General features: G+C 44.6%; 1 protein-coding gene across 1 annotated transcript in view; it reads right to left on the bottom strand.

Moving 5' to 3' along the window:
• The window catches only part of RASGRF2 (Ras protein specific guanine nucleotide releasing factor 2), a 181,409-nt gene that overhangs the window by 9,641 nt on the left and 150,858 nt on the right, over window positions 1-20,910 (bottom strand). Inside the window, exons 19-22 of the mRNA XM_015571662.1 lie at window positions 17,156-17,262; window positions 5,973-6,085; window positions 1,831-1,891; window positions 1,467-1,570 (exon numbers count right to left, since the gene is read on the bottom strand). Of these exons, the coding sequence (XP_015427148.1) occupies window positions 1,467-1,570; window positions 1,831-1,891; window positions 5,973-6,085; window positions 17,156-17,262 (385 nt within the window). The remainder of the gene's footprint in view (window positions 1-1,466; window positions 1,571-1,830; window positions 1,892-5,972; window positions 6,086-17,155; window positions 17,263-20,910) is intronic.

The following is a 20,910-nucleotide window of genomic DNA, read 5'->3' as shown; positions in this document are numbered from 1 at the left end:
GGTGTGGGGGGGGGTTCCCTCAGCCTGGCCTTTAGCAGTACAGGAGCCCTTGAGGGATGTCTGACTGATGGCTTAGGCCCGCTCCCAGGGGGAGCATGCCTAAGCCGCAGTCAGATCCATAGTGCTGCCACAGAGGCGGGAGAGGCTCCTGCCACCAGCCGCTATGCTCACCAGCCATCAGCCCGGTTTGTGGCTGAGCAGTGCTCCTCCTGTGGGAGCACACTGACCACCAGGGGGCAGCTCCTGCATTGAGCATCTGCCCCCTAGTGGTCAGTGTGCATCATAACAACTGGTTGTTCTGCCGTTCGGTCGATTTCCATATTACTCTTTTATTTTATAGGATAGTCATTACAAAGCATAACTAGAAATAAAATCATTCTGACATATTAACCCAGAAATGCTGACTGAGTGTCTGGGCAAGGTTCTTCATGGTGGTACTATTGGTGGTACTGCTCCCATCCTGCAAGGCTGTGGGATAAAAGGTGTGGCAGTTCTGTGGATGGAAATAATTGGTAGATGTTCACACCAGCACAAAGGGACAGAGGTGAGAGGTGGGGAGGGTCCCAGGAAGAAACCACACCAAGGGTCACCACAAAGGTTTGGGCTTTACTCTTTCTCCTCCTCCACAGAGGTCATGCTCATCTCCTTCTGAATCCTCACTGCACTGGAGGGTGGTCAGGAGGTGGGGGGAAGAAGCGCTGTGGTTCCTAACTCAAGTCCCCAGATAGCCACTGGGTATGGCCAATGGGCCACATTCCTATTTTATTTTATTGTTTTCATGTTCATGGGTTGGTCCAGGAGCGCTGGTAGAGGGATAGGGAGAGAAGATAAACTACAGAAAAGTCTGCAGGGGTGTCCTCTGTCTCTGCCTCATGCCTTCCTAACAGAGCTGTGGCTCTGACCCTCTAACCACCCTTTGCCCATCCACCCTGCCATGTCTGACCTTCCATCCTCACAGATGTCCTCTTCTCTCTGTACAACATGTTCCTATCTCTTGCCCAGCCCCTCCTTTACCTTCTATTTAGTTCTTTGTTCAGAGAGAACATGTGTCAACTGTTGACATTTGTCCAAGCAAAGGCCTTGTTTATGGGCTACCAAATATGACAGCTGGGAGGGGGCTTAAAGAGCCCCCTTCACTCTACACGAGGAAATCAAAAGGCTGTGTGATGAGACCATGGTGTCAAAGTTCGGCAATACTTGTTGATTTAGGCAAGTGGGTAGCAAAATTTAGAGCATTCACATTCTATGGTTGTCATCATACATAGAGAAACAGTGTGACCATCTTGAGAGTCTCCACTATTTCCACATTAACATTTCCAATATAAACTGGAACCAAAAGACATTCCGTGGGACCAAACCACTTTGATTAAGACACACCACGGCACACACATGTGCCTTAGGAATAATTCAATGCTAAGCCGCTATTCCTGCCTGAGAGGGCCCCGGGCTGCCAGAGCAGCACTCACTCGTAGGGAATGCTTCTGAAGACGATGTGATCCAGGAGGGTGATCTGCTCAGCCAGCTCCATGGCTGGCAAGGTCTCAAAGCACTCGGCCTTCGGACAGTCCGTCTGCAAGATACGGGGGGGGGAGGAGGGCGTGAGACGCACACCAGTGAGGCTCCAGTGTGCTCAGTGCAGCTGTTGAAGCACAAAGTCCATCAAAGACTCTAGCTATGAAGAACATTCACATCATGGACCAGTTGCTAAACCCCACGCACATTTGGTTCACCTCCCAGAGCCTCACTGAGGGGAACGTGTGGCCAGCGCTCAGTCCAGGCACACTGCTGGCCTTTGAGAGGTGGCCTGCGCCAGACCCTGGGGGAACTTACCAGTTGAATTATATCCTCTAATTTTAGGTGAATGTCATCTTGATCATCTTGTGAAAGAGCTCTAAAAAATAAAAATAAAAATAAAAACCCATGAAAAGGAAGTAGATATGGCAGGAATGAAACAGCAAAGCCTTACAGTGTTCCCTGGGTGAAGAGTCAGAGGGTTTAGGGCTGTGTGGCTGGACCGCCTGCTGCAGGCTGTGGGGCCCTGAGCTGGAGACAGGAGGCTAAGGAACGGATGAACACACATGTTAAAAGCTCAGGATTATCCAGAGAGCTGACTTGTTACATACGAGGTTGTAAGGAAAACACCACCATCAAAGTGCACCTGGGGATGACTCGGGTCTCCTGCAATACTCCATCCAGGGGGAGTTCTAACAGCCCGAGTGCCCCATCCGTGCTCCTCTGTTCCCTAAACCTGCCCTTCCCTGCTGAGATGAAAGGCGCAGAGCCACCCGCTCCCCACTCACTTGTAGCTCAGGGGACTCCCTCCATGGCAAACATCTGAACCAGGAGAGGCAGAAGCCAGCAGGGCAACGCACCCCACTTCCCAGACGTACTTCCCTGAGGTTTGGTGCCGTGTCTCCACACGTCATTCAACTCTCAATGAAATTCTTTTTTAAAAAATATATTTTATTGATTTTTTACAGAGAGGAAGGGAGAGAGATAGAGAGTCAGAAACATCAGTGAGAGAGAAACATTGATCAGCTGCCTCCTGCACATCCCCCACCGGGGATATGCCTGCAACCCAGATACATGCCCTTGACCGAAATCGAACCTGGGACCTTTCAGTCCGCAGGCCGACGCTCTATCCACTGAGCCAAACCGGTTTCGGCTGAAATTCTTTTTTGATAAGTGATGAACAGATGAATAAATACAGAAGCTAATTATCACTGACGTGGGTGCTGGTTTCACAGTGGGAGGGGTACGTCCTGTCCCTCACAAGTTCAGCGTCAGAATTATACTGATTATATAACTTACCATCTGAGCCAAGCACTTTACGTCTTCCAAAATGAAGGCAGAGTCACATATTAAAAGTATTAAAATATTTAAACAGTCTCAAAGCACGTAGCCTATCCACTGGAGGAAACTGGTTTCAAAAGAAATAATATTGTGAAGTTCTGTTGTGTTTTGAATTGATTAAAACCAAACTACCATCCTCTAAAATAAAACATCAACAGAGATGGGTTGTTATATACCCATGGCACGCCAGATATGTGCTAAGCATTTGACATACACTACCTCATGTATCAAAAAATCCCTTCAAAGTAAGTGTTATCAGTTCCATTTTACTGATGGGGAAACAAAAGCTCAAAGAAATTGACTAAGCGGGCCAGGGTGCGGTCCAATTGTGCTCTCTGGTTACTTGTATTTGTCTAATGAAGCTTACAGGGGGCACCTCTTTAAGGTCCCGCACAGAACACACTCAATTCCCTTTCCTCGTCTTCCTCCCCTGTTACAAAAGCTTTTGACTATTTACCAGGGAGCAGAATCCTTCTAGGTCATAGGAGGGGCAGTCTTCTTGTCAGCGATTAGCCATGTCAGTCATTTGTGAGCAGAAGGAAATAGTCCTCATGGGTAAAGGACAGACATAGGTGAGGGGAAAAAATGAGTACACACGACTCTCTCTCCAAAGACCATTAAATCACACTGAAGGCCGACACATGGGAAATAAAAGTGATTGTTTTCTGGAGTGTATGCCATTCTCTCCACTGTAGGCTAGGTTTCTGGAGAGAGATCGGTGGCCATATGGGAAAGATCTTTTTTATGAGGATGGACTATATTCTTCCCTTGGAAAGAAATGTTCAAGACATTAGTGAGCTTCTATCAAATGTTCCTCCCCTCACTGATCTTACCCTAATGTTCCAAGATACATTCTGGTCCCATGAAGTTAGTTAACATTTTCTCTCTTCCTGGAGCCGGCTGATGCTTCTGGGAGCGTTGTGAGGTTTGGGGTCACCTTTTTATAACTTGAACCCATTCCACTTGCCATTCTAAGAAGTCAGTCATTGTTTCTTTTCCTTTGGGGGCTGTTAGTTGTCTACAAAAAGCTCCACACTGCAGAGGCTCAGCGGCCGGCTGGTCAGACAACGTTGGAGGGGTGGTGTTTTAGAAATACAAAATTCTTGAGCAGAGGTTTTTATTCATAGACAGGGCAACAAGCTGCCTACGCCAACGAAGCTTAAAGTAACCCTTGTGCGACTGTGTGAGGCAGGGTGGCTCATCACAGCAATTTTCACTTTGCTTTATTCATGTAATATATGTTTAAATACACGTTCCATGCTTATGTATCCCTGTTATATGACCTGAATGCATATAAATCTCTAATATCAGGGCTACATTTCACCACATGGTATGTTTATATTTCTCATACTTATGACTCAGATTCCCTGGGAGGGATATTCACAAAATGTTTCCTTTCAGATGGGAAGTCCCCTCTAGCTCTGCTCCAGTTCCAAGAGAGGCTGAATTTGCTTCTCGTCTCCTGACTATCCCAAAGCTTTAACAAACACTCCAGGATCCTGGGTTTCCCTCACATTTATGGGTCAGTATGACCAGTTTAATATTTGCGCATTTAAAGTGGAATACCAGATGGAAATGGGATTATACAAGTTCCATACCTGGAAATTGTTTCCTTCAATGGTAGAAATCTGGTAGGCTTAAAGACAGCACCAGGAGCAATGGGCCTGAGACCAGGCCACACTCTCTGGGCTGCTGGCATTGCTGCGACCGCAGGCTGTGTTCACAGCTCAGCCTGCGCAGACCCTGCTTCTCCTCATGATGTGAATATTCCATCTCCTGCTGCTTTAGCTCTGAGACCTGCCAGACTATCGCCTTCCTATGCTTCCCCAAGCATGGCATTCCTTCCCTCCAGGCTTCGGTGAGCCCCCTGGCATTCTTTAGTTTGTAGCCAGATAACTCCAATCTCTGCTCCATCTTCGTGTGCATCTTCTCTGCATCTCTGTCTTCACATGGCCGTCTTCTTATGTCATATTGGACTAGGGGCCCACCTGACTCCAGTATGACCTCATCTTCACTAATCACTTCTGCAATGGCCTTACTTCCAAATAAGTAAGACTTCACTATATTTTGGGGGAGGAGGGATACAATTCAACCCATGACAACTGCTAGATCAGAGAAGGGGCTGTCTATGAGATCTTGAGCTAATGGGGCTAAGAATGCCTTATGGGCCCGTTGTTGAGACGTTACGGACCCAAATCTGTCATTGCCACATCAGGGATGGACTTTGAACAACCTGGTGGGCTGAGTGAAAATGGTCTCCCCTCCACATATAAGCATTCTTGTCACAGAGAACCAGGGGAGCAGACCTTGGAAGGAAAAAAGGATTCTTTCCGGAGGTTGCAAGTGAAGAGGGAGCTAGTAGTTAAAGTACGGAAGGAGAACTAGGCAGGGCAGACAGATGCTGTTGGCTTTCCACCTCCCAGCAGAGACAGACCACAGAGCCGTGAGGGAGGTGCACACTGAAATGTCTGCACAGAGCCACCAACGGCCAGCCCCTGCAGAGAGAGTGGACTAGAAAAAAAGCCACCATTAGTTCAAGAAGCTGTAAGACAGCTTGTTACCTGCTTGGATGCCGGGTGGACAGACCAAACCAGGTTCAAGCCGTTATGACATGGAAGTGTGGGGTCCAGATTTATATAACCTACATGATGTGGAAATCCCAGCCCAAGACATTGATAGTAAAACTGGTCTAAGACCAATGAACCGAGCCAAGAAAATGCATGCCTCCTCTGGGTGGCACATCCACAGCCAGCTGCAGGAGGCTCCTGCTTTTTTTTTTCTGCCACCTGCTCAGACACACAAGTGAGGCAAAGAAACCTCTCTGCCAATGCCTCCTGGGCTCACAGGGGAGGACCCTCGAGGCTTCCCCCCTTCACTTTTGGTTCCACAGTAAACCACGGTCTGCCCACACAAACAGCAACGATCGATCGCACTCCACACCACCCACGCCGCTCAGCCGAAGTCTTCCCGAAATGGCAGGAAAACGAAGAGGACAGGTAACCCTCCCCGCTTGAGAGCAGAACCCCCGCTGCCCCCAGCGTCTAGTGGTACCGGACCCTGTCTTCTGTGGCAGCACGAAGCAGCCAATGTCATTAGCAGGCACCTGCGATGGCCTTTACCTCAGGACATTGGCTGCGGCTTTCCTTTCTTGGGGAAGAAGGTCTGGGTCTCGCAAAACTTCTTCCAGCAAATTTAGGACGTTCATCTTTAGTTCATTGTTGAGTTCGAAATCCTACAAAATAAAATGGGTATTTTTAAATTTCTGTTTTGAAGGGTTTAGCTCAGGGGTGGGCAAACTTTTTGACTCGAGGGCCACAATGGGTTCTTAAACTGGACCGGAGGGCCGGAACAAAAGCATGGATGGAGTGTGTGTGTGAGCTCATATAAATTCAAAGTAAACATCATTACATAAAAGGGTACGGTCTTTTTTTTTTTTTTTTAATTTTATTCATTTCAAACGGGCCAGATCCGGCCTGCGGGCCGTAGTTTGCCCACGGCGGGTTTAGCTCCATGTTACGTGACACTGTTTGTCATGATACATTCTCTAGAGCTATGTGTGGGAAATAAAAATGTATGGGCCTTAGACTTCCCCAGAGGTCCTGACTTATTGGTTTGGGATGGGGCTGTGTTGTTATTTCTAACAGGCTTTCCAGGGATGGGAATTCCTCAAAGAGATTTGTGCTTCCCTTGCCTGGAACACTGTGCCTTCTCTCCACTTTTATTTTTATTCATCTTTCAAGTCCAGGGAGTGATGTCGTTTTCCCCAGGAGCCTTCTTTAGTTGACCCAGTGGGTAAAGAGCTTTGCCCTGCCCAGCCCCTGTGACTCCGTGGTTGAGCACTGGTCTATGAACCAGGAGTTCATGGTTTAATTCCCGGTCAGGGCACATGCCAGGGTTGCGGGCTCAATCCCCAGGAAGCAGCCAATCAATGATTCTCTCTCATCATTGATGTTTTTATCTCTCTCCCTCACCTTTCCTCTATGAAATCAATAAAAAAATATATTTTTTTAAAAAACTAATTGCAATCAATTCAATTTAAAAAACATACTTTTGTTATATTTAGTAAATTAGGGGCAAAAAAAGTTTATAATTTCAAAAAATGAAGACAGTGCCAAAGTCTAACCTAATCTGAATTGAATATTTTTGGGCCTCAGTTTAGTGGAGAAGCATGTGACACATTTTCCTCGATATTTTACTTTCCCTGTTTGACCATCAGTACCATTTCTTCTGGAACAGGAGCGACAGGGGCCCAAGGCAACACAGATGTTAACACCTCTTACCAATCATAGAACTTCAAATATGTTTTCCTACAATTTCACCTATATTGTCCAGCAGATTGTTGGCTGTTGATTTTTCTTTTAAAATGTATGCAAGAAGAGGGTAATGCCTTGTTGCTGTTGTTTTTTCTTTGTGCCACCCTCTCCCTTATTTTAACAGTTAATGATCTCACCTACCCCACTCTGTGTGCACTACCGAAGATTTCTCAGCCATCAGGAGTCTTTTTCTTAATGAATAGTTGGTATTTATTAGTGAGACGATCAAATCCTCCTGTAGTAATGTTAGGTCTCTAATGATATAAATAATCTGATTATCATAAATAGATTAGTGTGGAGGACTTCAGGCCAGTGTTGGACCTTGCTGAAGGCTAATTAGTGGTTTAATCAACAAGCATCATGAAATACCTACTGTGCCGCATGCTGGGTTTTACAAAGGGAACCCTTCTGAGACCCTAGAAAGGAGAGTTGTGTGAAAGGTCTTGTTGAGAAAAACAGAATATAATTTTATTATTCAAGCTCTGGGAAGACTAGCCTGAGTGAGACCTTTGACCTTTGAAAACTTGGTCACATCTGCCCAAACACTCTTAGGAGCATGACAAATGGTTACAGGTGAGTACTCTCACTGCCGCTAATGTAGCTAATGTAAGCAGATTGTCTGATGATGGCTGAGTCTGAAATATGAAAATTCTCACTCATAATTTCCCCTTACATTTGCACAGGTTTTTACCATGTTCAAAGTGACTTCCTGCATATGATTTCAATTCTTTCTCAGCTGATCCAGGGACAGACAAGGCCGGAACCATGATCTGGTTTCAGCAGGGGCCACTGGGCTGAGAGGAGAGGTGTAAGGAGGGGGTGGCTCGGACGAGGAACATGGGTCTTTCCTCCAGCTCCAGTAAGAGACCTTTACACCTGCACTTCTCAAATTGTCATGTGGCCACAAATCACCGCCGATTCTGGCACAGCAGGTCTGGAACAGGGACTGAGATTCTATTTTTCTGAGGAGCCCCTAGTGATGTGGATCACCCTCAGAGTAGCAAGACTTTGCCTTTTAAAAAAATCAAGCAAAACACTCTTCCAAACTGACTAAAAAAATCTGAATCATCTGATGTACTACCTAGCCTGTAAAATTTCCTTTTTGAACCAATGCATGTAAGATGCAGAATTGGCCATTCAAAAGTCCCAGTTAAAATGAAATCTGAAGCAGCTAAAAGTCACTTGCACTATTTAGATCAGAGGTAGAGTATTCATAATAAATCTTCCCGACAGCCATTTTGTAATTATATAGAATCTAATTTTTTACTGTATTTCCCTGAAGGAGGAAATGAGACTATTAGGTGGTAGAAGATGGCGTGGCAGCACTCAGGATGTTCACTAGATGGCGCTCTTGGGCCATCTGATTATCTGGGATTGGGCATTGCCTTGGAATTGGATCGCAGCCTGTGCAGAAGGAGCAGGGCCCTGTATAGAGAAGCTGCCTGCTGAAGGTCATCTCACAAAGCTTCATGCTCCAGATGAGTGAACCCTATGGCACCCCGAGGACCTGAGGCATTCACTGAAGTTATCACAGCAACAGTTTATTTAGGGTAGTTTTTGTTTTCCAATTCATGAAGCAGGGATAAGGAGACAAACGATTACAAAAACAACAACAACAATCCCATCTTACTTTCAAAGGTGAAGAGACCAGAAAATGTGAGACTTTGACATTTAAAACTCTAAAAAGGAGACTATAGCTCGTTTTCCCTACTATTCTTCAGCACCTCAATACACAAGGCTTTAGCGGAGAGGCAGAGAGGGAACAGAAGTCTGGGCAGATGGGCAGAGGACAGAAATATTAACCCGTGAAACCCAGGGAGAGAGGCTTGCGGAGGGGCCATCCAAATGCAGGCGAGAGCTTGGTAGTGCCTGACAGGGGCATAGGAGAGAGGCCGGGCCTGGAGATGCAGGTCTAAACCCTGCCCGCAGGGGGACAGCCTGAGCAAGTGTCAAGGACGAGAGAGTGGCTGGCACACAGCAAATGCTGAGGAACACATCACCGATGGGTGGTGCTATAATCCTCCTCAAGAGATACGTATTGTGAGGTGAGGATATTTTACCAAGACCTTACGGATGCTACTCAAACACATTACTGCATGATTAGAAAGTCAGTATTTCCTCTAGGTCAGGGAGCGATGCCTGGAGCAGTAATCATAACTAAGACAGTGAGAATTTGCCACATACTAGATGATACTTTAATAACTTCATTATCTAATTTAACCCTCAGTAGCAGCATAGTTACAATCATTATTATTCCCATGTTATATGCAAGGAAGTCTAGGTATAACGAATCTAAGTATCGTGACCAAAGTCACGCAGGTAGCAGGTGGCAGACCCAGGACTCAAGTCCAGGCAGTGTTGGCTGAAGCCTGAGGTTTTAACTGCTGCACCACACAGACTCTGCAGAAGAAGTGGGTATCAGTGAATCAGTGCTGGTGGATTGGGCTTCAAGACACATAACATTGTGGTTACCACGCCAAGTCGGGAACTATTTCCCACCTATACTAGCAACTATTTGAGAGAGAGACGTTGAGATTTAGGTCTATATTAATAAGACAAGATCACATAACAGAAAAATAATCTGTGAGTCAATAAATCAGATTCTCCAGCACTTTAAAATGAATCCCTGTTGATAGTTTAGACATCATGGAAATTATATTCATTCAGGAGAGCAGGGTGATTGTTAGTAATATACTGCATATGGCCAAGGGAATTCTAGGACACTGGGAAATCAGATTCAATAAACACAGTTTGAGGATAAGGAGAATTATGAGAGTAATTTTCTCACCGTAATCAGTACAATGTATTCCTAACAATGGCCAGAGTTCTTTTTAAAAGAAAGTGGAAATACTGCAGAGTGGAGTAAAACAACATAAATAATTTTAAAACCTGGAGTGAAGGACTTATAAAGAAGAGTCTTAGGATGAGTTAGGCTCAGCAATAAAGGGTTTGACATTATGATTTTCAGAAAAATGAAAAGCACACTACAGTCTTCTATCTTTTTTGACTGAAGGAGATGAAATTTTAATTTAAATTGTGGTGTATATTTAGGTTGTATCTGGGGCCCTTTTATCAACTGGGAAACTGGACAGAGATGCCCAGTGATCATCCCAAGATCTATGCAAATGAACCCTGACAGCACCAGGGTGCCCTCCATGGGATTCCTCATTTTCATAAACTGGAGGTAACAAGCCTCCTTACCAGCGTGGTTTTCAGCTCTTTTAAGGAGGTGAATCTTTATTCAGAACTTTAACATTGTAGGGGAGGCCGTGCTGGCTACCAGCTGTCAGGGAGACTCTGCATGGCACCTATGGGCTTTGTCCGCCCACCACCAACTCCGGCCTGCTGACCTTCTTGCCACCTCTGGGCAACCTGGACTGAATCAGGGTTCCTCCGTGGAAAAGTGACAGGCAAGGTTTTCCAGCACTTCTCATCACCTAACTACAAAAATATGTTAAAGCCTCTTTGTTCACCATGACAGAAAGAACAGCCTAATTGAAAAACACAAGGGAAGGCATTGAGTTTGGAATGAAACCCTAGGAAGCAATACCAGGTAATGCTAAACTTGACACTAGCTGCTCAACACTTACTCATAAAGTCCTAGAACCGTCCAACAGGAACGGAAAACACAGGAAACATGCACCTGACTGTCACGGAAGAGCCTGGGTACCAGGAAAAGGTAGTAACACCCAGATATAATGAACCCCCAAATTCGGTAAGCACAGGTGCTCCTGGTGGGCCCTCCAATGTTTATTAAATGAATGGACGAAAGTTCATGGGAAGGGGATGTGATTTTGAGACAAGTTGGTAATAAGCAACCTAATTCTTCTTAAACTGGCAGTTTGGGAAATGATTGTAGCAGATGTGAAGTGGGAGGCTACTAGGAAAAGGCACAATGCACACTGTGGAAGGTACGTTAGAACAAAAATAACTGAGCAGAGGCAAATGGCAATGAATGACACCAACTCAGCAAGAAGGAAAAAGTGTGCAGAAGATCATCCATTTGATCATTTCCTAACAGATGACTCTGCATTTGAATGAGTTGCTAAATTCCAGACTCTAGACCTGAACAGCTGTGCTTATAAGAATTTTAAATACTGCCCCACAGCCTTAAAGTCAGATAGCTCCCACGCTTACATCTTCAAGCCTCTAAAAAAGAATCTGTTGGTTTTTTGTATTTGTTTGTTTAAAAAAGCATTTATCAGAAAAAAGAGGACCCCCCCCCCCATGCTATGTTTTCCATTGGTTTCCAGATAGGCAGCTAATTGATATGGATTACAGCTTTCAAGACAATGACAAAGATTGAAGGGGAAAAGAAATGTTTGAAAAGGGCCTGCTTCCTGATTTTTTTTTTTAATTTATGCCCCCAAAATGATCTTTGAGCTTAACTCAAATAGAAGCCTCTGGAAAATGTTCTCCATGCCCTGCTCCATGTGAGGAGAAAAGGCGGATGAAGACAGCTGGAAGGCAAACTGCACTCCATCCCTTCCCGTGGAGAGGGGAGACTCAGAGTCACAGGACTGCCCTGGAAGTGGAGCCTGTGAGCTGCATTCAGGGAGCAGCTCCATGCAAAGCGATCAGGAGATACAGATGGATAGTACTGGGAGCAGAGTGGGCAGGAGAAGAACACAATGAAAAGGCCACAGTGAGGCGGAACCTTGGGGCCTGAACAAAGCAGCCAGGGCCCCAGTGCCCTGCGGCTCCGTGGGGTCCCCAGGTAGCTCTCACGTGATGGGTGGCTACTGGCCAGGAAGGGGCTGAGGACTGCGCCCTGCCTGCCGTGGTCCGCAGAAGTGCTTCCAAAGTCCCAGAGTGTAGAACTCAACTTGGGAAAAACAAGGGCTCCTCACAGCACCTCCCTCAGAAACCTCTTAGAGCAGAGAAGAGAAGCGATTGGTGTACATGAAATCCCATGTGGGGCCTTCCAGTGTTTTCTACCAGCGAAATCCATCCACAAACGCTAAAGAATCCCACTGGCTCTACAGAGGAAGCGAAATCTCTGTCATGGCAACTAATGGGAACGGAGAATGAGTTCCATTTAATCCTGTTTCACACTGACTTTGATCCTGCTGCAATGTCTCGCGGAGCACTGTTACAGACAAGCACAGGAAGCTCAGGGGCTGTTTAAAGGATAATGATAGAGATGTATAAAAGAGAAGGGAAAACTGAGGCACGGAGCCCAAGGAACTAGGAGCTTCTTACTTGGTTGTTGGCCTGCACAGAAAAAAAGAGTAAGGGAATGAAAATCTATCTTCAGGATTAAAAAAAATAAAAAGAGGATCCATATCTATCCGATAGATTCTTACATTTTATGTTTTTTTAGAGCAATCTAACACATAATTCACTTGTGCCTGAGAACCCCATACAGATCATTTTGGCAGTTTTACAGAGGAGGAGGATAGCCAGCTAACACTAGAATCCAGAAAGAATTGATGGTTCCAGATTTCTGTCCTCACCTGAGTCCTCACCAGGAATGGAAGTGAAATGTGATGCCCAAGGCAGTCTGTCCGGAGGGGAGAAGGAGAGGACAAATGGTGATAAAATCACCTGGGCAGGATCTACTGTGAGAGTGTGAATGTGAGCACCAGACAAGGCCCCGGAAATCAGGAAGAGCCAGAAGGAACCTCAGTTGCTGGCCTAATTAAATGAAACAGAGCATTCCCTATTTCACTTTGGCTGCTTTCATGGGACATCGACTTTGTGAACAAACACTGGTTTGTACTGGTGGACATTTGGGATTTCTTAGCTTTGATGTGCAGAGGTCAACGGGAAGTAGTGAAGCCCCAGGCACCGCACTGCACTCTGAGGCCCCGGGGGCGGTGGGGCAGCCATCCTAACCCACCTGCCAGGTAGGGTATCCGGGGTCTCCCGGACAGCAGGGTTTCCTGACTCTTCCCTGGGACAGCAGGAGCTCGGCTCCACCGGCTGCCTGGCCAGGGACCCCTGGCGGCTGGGCAGGAGCCTGCTCACAGCCCAGGTCCTCAGTGGCTGTTAGAGGGAGGGAGCACTCCCCACACCCACCTTTAGCAAAGAAAAAATCATTTGTTTAAGTGACACAAAACAGACTCCTGAAGGAAAGTAACTCTGTGAAATTGCTACCTACACTTCCTGCACCATAAACAATGATGGAATCACCAAGCAGAAGGACTGCTTCTCACCAGTCCCACTAAACTGCTCCGTGGTCCGTCCTTCCCCACCCTGCATGTCGTTTTAGGCCAGCACCAAAGCCTTTCAGCTATAAGAACCATCTTGTTTCTTCCATCAAAATGTCCAGTCTAATATCGTAATCGAAAGTCCAGTTCAGTCCAGACTTAGATGTTCCCCTCCTGTCCTCGCCTGGGTTGCTTCAAGCCTGGAAGCTCACATGGATACCCCTTCTTCTCTCTCCATCATCTCCTCTCCACTTGCTTGCAATGGCTTCTGATCCAGGCTGGGATCCAGGGGTAAGGACGTAGCCCGGCATGACGTGCTGGAGCAGGTGGAGCCGGCCCTGGCTCCTCTGAATGTGGCAGATGGACAGTGACTAGCTCTTCCTCTTATGGGGCACTTGGTGGGATTTTTAGAGCTCTCTATTGGAGACGTACGGCCAGCTATGCTGACTCAGGAAATGTTCGGTTTCCTGTGAGTCACTTTCAACTCCCCCAGGCCCTGGGCTGCCAGTGGTCTACCTCATCCCTCCAGGCAGTCATCCTGGGCAGCATCCAGGGCAACCCAGACTGAATGCCATTGATCCACCTGTTTCATAGAAGCATGAATGAATGCCACTCACTCCCAACACCCACCTTTTTTCACTTCGCCCCAGCAAACACCTTTCACCTTCACAGAGAGGAGGGTCCATTTCCTGGGAGCTTCTCTCACCTGGTTGAAGTGAGAAGGAAGATCTCGTCCTCTTCCCCTGGGAGGGAGAGGACTTACACTGACAGCTCTCTCTCTCTGGAAACACCTACTCGTTGAGCTCTCCTGCCTCACCCAAAGGTGGGCGATCACAACTGTTCCCAGGGTCAGTTTCTCGGTCCCTTCGTTTATCTTGGTTAGGTGGCCTAGCAACTCTCTTAAAGATGTGCAGGCTTTTGGTCCTCTGCCTTCAAGTCTGAGATGATCAGAAGCAGATTTACCAGCCTGTCATACAGTAATTACACTAAGTGCAACGTCTGCTAGTGGGCATCTTTTCCAATGGCTGGGAACTCCATGAGGTCAGAGGTCGCTGGCACCCTGCTCATGTTTACATCCACCCAAGTGTTTGGCACACTCTGGAGCTCAATCCTTATTAGTGACTGAATGAAGGAGGTGGGCACACAGAAAAGGGGGCAGCAACCTTCCCTCCATACACTCCTTTGGGAAGGAAATTTTTATGTAAGTAGATCATTTTTGTCTGATCTCATGCTTTACAAATATTCCCTTTAAGCCCACAGTTAAGAAAATGAGCAATTGTTTCATTCTCAGGCACTTGTCACTCAGATGGTACCGAGTCTGGTGAAGTGAGTCGTACCCTGTGGACACAGCTGCAGGCCCCTCTATCAGGGCCATTCGGTGGCCTGTAAAATTCCTCAACTAGGTGGACAGAGTATCTTTTCAGAAGTTTTTGGCCAATAAAACAAGTCAGGAAAACCAAAATTGCTAAAGATCATACATACAAGGCCCTGGACAGAGACTCAAGCACAGATCTGAACTGTCTATAGCCAGCCTCAAATCCCTCCCCGACCTGTCTGTGCACAGAAGACACAGCAGCCACAGAAGCATCTGGTTACAAGCTCAGCCGCTCCGGAGGCTGCAGACACCTTGGCATCCGGAATCATGCAAATAACATATAAAGGCTCTCAGCCAGAGACTCTCGTGAAGTGTGTGGACTATACAAACATTTCCTTAAGTTGGATTCTCCACACACGCAGCCCTGATTTCGGTCTCAGCTGAGTTGGGAACTTTAAAGGCTAGAGAATGACCCCCGCAAGAGGATGAACAACAGCAACATTAATATGCAAACTCAACTTGACCACTATGACCATGTGCCCAACATTGCAGAACCCCGTGAAGGGAGACACAGAGACGAAAGGGACAAACCCGGTCTGCAAGGAGCTTATGGGCTAGTTGTAGGGAGATGAAATGTGGAAGCTGGAGGGATTCAGTCACACATATCTATATTGTACTTTATGCCTTTCATGCTTTTCAATTCAACACAGCCTTTAACTCTCACCACATCCTTGGAGGAGGTGGGAGGGTGGCGGTGGTTCTCATTTTCAGAAGAGAAAATCAACACCCAGAGAGGCCAAGTGACTAGCTCATGGCACCAGAGAAGACAGAGTGGCAGGGTTGGAAGAAAGACACAGGTGCCCCGACCCTAGGCTGCTGCTCTTGCTAATCCATAGACAGGCATATGGGAGGAACCCAGGTCGGCCTCATGGCTTTGCTTTCAACACAAAAGGTAATAATGAGTGAAAAAGTGCACAAGATGAGGAGAAACTGGGGCAGACTATATTAACAGGCACAAAATTTTAGACTCAGGAAAAAAAATGAAACATTCTTTTTTACCAAATAGTTACAAAAGAAAAGAAAAGGCAATGGGTGGGCGGGGGCGTATGTAATACTTTCAACAATAAAGTTTTTTTTTAAATGTCAATAAAAAAAGAAAAAGCAAGAAGGTTCTAGAAAAAGAAATGGCATTCTGGCACTACATTGGGGTGGAGGGAATTGAGCATGACATCTAAGGAGAACTAACACCTACACCTTTGCAACTTTTTATTTCTCCTGACTCAAGTTCAGGGTAGAATCTGCCAATATTAGTCATCTTTGATAAGAAATGAGAAATGAATACATGATACCTAACACTTTGTGGTAAACTTGGTTATCTAATTATCTGGGGGTGAATTTACACCCTGTTGCTTTATTGTCGCTTTTCTGTTTTCTATAAAATGAAGTGGTGACCCTGGTTAGTCTACCATGTGAGGAAAAACACAATCATTCCATGTTGACCTGTATTTTTTAAATGGGTACAACTTCCTACACGTAGTTTTAAAGCTATTAATCAAAATAATCAGGATGCCACAATAATGCTACATTCTTCCTTAAATGAACTCAACTAGCACAGAATGACTCAGATAATGAAAAATCCTCTTGTTCAAGCCCTTCATTTTTATGATATGAAAACCAGAGATAACTAAGGTGAGGGGGTTGATTGGCAGAGTCTGATTATAATGCAGGTTTTCAGACCAGCAGTCTCATCTCATAGCTGGACATTGCTTTTAAGGAAGTACATACCTTTAGATGAACTTGGATAAAGCTGAGTTGTTATTCTTTCTTTGAGCATCAGAGTGGTCAGCTTGCTTAGGGTCCATCAAGTCAGGGGACGCATTCACGCCTCCTCTGAGCTCACTGGTTCAGGCTATACCCACAGTCCGTGAGAGGAGGGCACACAGTGTGGCCTCCAGGAACATGAGCTGAAACCAGCTCGCTGTATTTGAACTGTCGAACCAATCCATTACCAAGAGCCTTCCTTGCCTTGCTCTAACTGCTCTTCGCGGAGCCCAAATGATGAATCAGGCTGAGAAAACACTCCCTTCCCAGATACCAGCGTGTCTGGTACTAGGGTGTTATTTACCTCCAGGGGCACCTGCCATTTACCTCCAGGGGGTACCTTCTGTTTACCTCCAGGGACACCTGCTGTTTACCTCTAGTGAATACCAGTGCACCTGGCACAACTCCACTTACAGAGAGGCCCCTTGGACAGTGCTTCTGTGCGGCTTACTACAGTGGCCCTGCTGTGGCTCTAGGGCCCACAGGGCACGTCACTTGTAGGTCTGAAACAGTAGACGCTGGCAATACACATGTGTTTGTTTTGATCGGCATGTGTGTTCTCTTATTTCTTCCCTTCCTACATTCCAATTTCAAGATTTGAAATTCTCACCCCAAAGAATCAGGAGGCATTGTACATGTATACGACTTAAAAAGATGATTTAAAAAATCTTGAAAAATAATGAATGAGGCCACTGAATTACCTGTGCGTGCTTTGAGACCCAGTGACGGAGGACATTCAGTACTCGATTGGTGGCTGTTCTACGGATAATAAACTCTTTGTCACATATTCTGTCCGTGTTGTTAAATCCTTAGGAAGGAAAGAAACACACACATGTTCTAGTTAAAGCCAGTCCCTAGGGACCTGGAAAAAGTCATTTATTTTAGGACATTTGTTAATGAAATCCACATTATGACAGTGAGATGATACATTTTGGCAATGAGATGCAAGTGGCTTCTGACTGCTGTGAACTCTGCTTACTTACCTGTATACCCTCAGAAATGAGTCCACCAGAATTACAGGTGCAATTAAATGAACAATGTGCATGTTTATTAAAGGTCACTGATTAAAGCTAAAGTTGGTCAAATGACACTTCCATTTCTGCCTGTCTTGTTCTATAATATAAAGCCGGGAAGTTTAAACAAGTATTTGGGTCAGCATTAGTTTATATTATGCTGATTATATAATAGCATTTTCAATACTTGTAGATGGATGAGCCTGTATCTTGGCTTCCACATGCAAATACTTCTTTGTGCATGGCTATTTTGAGAAGCAGTATTGTGTAGTGGTTAAGAACATGAACTCCACAGTCTGGATTAAAACTCTGTTCTCCTACCATGCAAATTACATAACCTCTCTGGTGACCAGTTTCTTCATGTCCTGCATGAGATAATAAGTGTACCTACCTCATAGAGTTATTGTGGAGATTAAGTTATTTAATATATGCTAAGCATTTGGAATGGTACCTGAAACAATAGTAAAACTCAATAAATATTACCTATTATCACAACTCAATATTGGTTCAGTGTCCTTTGAATCCTCTCTGTGCTGGCCTATGTCTCCATCTTAGCGATCTTTTCACTATCAAGAAACTAGTTTAATATTTTTTTACTTTTTAAAAAGATTCTGCCTTCCAATCATAATTAACCATAATTAATTAGTTATACATTTCCTTTAAAAATTAATTCAGGCTTTACATAACTTTACTAGAACACTTATTGAAAGTTGTCTAAATCACTGATTCCATTTCCTCATCTCCTACTCCAAGCTTCTCATCCCATCTCACCGCCATAACAGTTGCCATTAAATTCACTAATAACCTCCATGTTCCTGTATCCGAGGTATCTCTATCATCGCTCAACAGAAACCTCATCCTATGATCTCCTATAAGAAAGTATTTATATCCAAGATCTCTTTTTCAAGCTCCAGATACATATATCCAACTTCCTCTTGACATTTTCCTCTTAGATGTTTCAAACTCATGGCCTTTCCACCAACCTTGTCCTCCTCATGTTTCCTATCTCAATAAAGGAACACCACCAGCCATCCAGTTAGATAAGCACCTCTACATGAGAAGTTAGAAGAGAAAGTGGCCCAGGCTGGGGATAGCCATAGGGCTCCTGACAAAAGCACACACAAAACCTCTCTGAAGGGACACACACTCAACCTCAGCCTGTACTGGATTACCACTGAGAAAGCCCCTGAAGAAAAACTTACAATCAAAATTACAAAACACACAAACCCTCCACCATGAACAAGGATCAGTAGACACAGGGATCAAGAACTCCTCACTCCTCGCATCATTACTACCAAGAATTTCAGGTACGAGAACTATGAGAGCCAAAATTAAAATGTTTACAAAGACTAAAGATGTAAAATGGAAATTGAAAACATGAGGAAAGAATAATAAGTATTTTAAAAGTCAGATTTTACAAGAACCACATAAAGCTTCTTCAAATTAATAAATTTATGCTTTCAATTATTATTGAAAAACAGAAAAGATGACATTAAAAATCCAACAGAGAGATAACATAGATTAGACCCAACTGAATAAAGAAAGAGCAAACTAGAAAGAGATCTGAAAATTAGATCTGAGAAAATTATTCAAATGTAGTACAAAGAGCTAAGGAGATGGAAACAGAAAAGAAGGGTTAAAAGACACAGAGGTGAGAGAATTTTCAACATGTGTCTAGAAATGTGTCAGAAGAAGAGAAAAAAAATAGAAAGAGGCACTGTAGGAAAAGTGTTCTTCAGACTTGATGAAAGACATGAATCTGCAGGCTTAGGAATCACAATGAATCCCAAGCCAGATAAATAGATGGAAACCACACCTTGACAAACTGTGAAATGGTAGAACTCCAAGAAAAGATACCTTTGAAGCAATTGGTAAGAAAATATATATGTTATCCATAAGACACAGGAAGAAAAAGAGGATGGGAAATGGGGAAAATATATTAATCAAATTAGAGTACAGGCCTCAACTAGAGTGAGAGCTGGGAAATAATGTGTCAATATTTTTTGGGAGGATGTCAAATGCTCTTAAAATACTGAAAAAATGGGATGAGACAGCTCCCTACCCACATGTATAACTACAAAGATGGCTAGTCAGTGAGACAAGAACAGAAAGGGTGAGAAGTGAAGATGAGAAAGGAACTGAAAGATGGAAATCAAAGTGAAATGGTAAGAGAGAAAAGCAATTTTAAGAGAGCTGCTATTCATTTAAAATATTTTAGGGAGAAAAAAGAATGTACCACCACTGGTCCCTTGTGTCTGTGTCAGGTGTGGGTGGAGAGGGGAGTTTACTTTGAAAGACAGGCAAGGAAGGCAAGGAACTTTCTTCTGCTCTCCATATTATTTAGTATAACACATAAGAGGGCCACTTAAGAGGTTTTACTTTATAAAGTTTCCAATATTTTCATAAATTCAAATCCCAACCTCCATTACCATTTAGGTTAGGATTTGATTATACCGCTTGGATATTCTTCATAACAACTTCTAATTACCATGTTTTTGAACTTTTTAATGTAGGGCATAGCTTGGTAAGTTCTTGAACATCTCTTTGCTTTCCAGAGCTTATCACTTTCTGCCACTCTCAGGATTCAAAAATTCTCTTGGAAATTGACCAGGCACTCACTTAAGCGACCTTCCTCAATGCTCACTCAGTAAGAGTAGAAGGGTCAGCCAAAGGTAGGACCGGCCTTCCAAGTACAGCAAGAACACCAAGAACCAGGAAAGGGAAACTCCAAAGACACACCTTCTACCTTCCCCTTCACAGGGGACCCAGCACTGATATGACTCCAGGATGAACAAGACGTAAAATCCAGGGAAAATTATTTAACCTCTCTGTGGCTCAGTTTTCTCATTCATAAAATGAAGAGACTAGTGTTGCCACATTAATTTGTAAATAAGAAATAGATTTATTATTAAAAAAATAAAGTTCTCACCTATAGCTTCATCTATTCTTGGCCCAATGGCCTTCACAATATACTTTTGACAGCATGCTAGTCATAAGGACAGTCAAGCTCTTCATTTTCTTTCTGAAAGACCCCATTCACTGTTTGAGCAACAGATAGAGGTCTTTGATCTTAGAGAGAAATAATCTCTCAGTTCTATTGTAAACTACCTACAATTTAACCAGATGCACAAGCCATCTATCTGGGGGGCATACCTGTAGCAAATCCTGATAGATCATGTTTTATAAAAGGGGTTACTGCTTACTCAGGAGTTGAAATTGCCTTATCTGGGCTCTCATGTGCTTAGCTGACATGTGTGGTCTCGCTGTAACAGAGCATATAGATCCACCCTCCTGATCAGACAAGACTGTCTCCTCATTTTTCAGTCTTGAAAGCTATAGGATCAGAGACATAATTTTCCACAACTGGCCAGATTTCCTCCTTACTGCCAGCACCCATCTAAATTGGAGGCTGCTTGGGTAATATTCCTAATTTAAACATGAAC

Source organism: Myotis davidii, unplaced genomic scaffold (assembly GCF_000327345.1).
Source record: "Myotis davidii unplaced genomic scaffold, ASM32734v1 scaffold44, whole genome shotgun sequence".
In the NCBI taxonomy this organism is placed as follows: Eukaryota; Metazoa; Chordata; class Mammalia; order Chiroptera; family Vespertilionidae; genus Myotis; species Myotis davidii.
The sequence above is the reverse complement of the archived record's forward strand: the minus strand, read 5'-3'. Positions and strand labels throughout refer to the sequence as shown.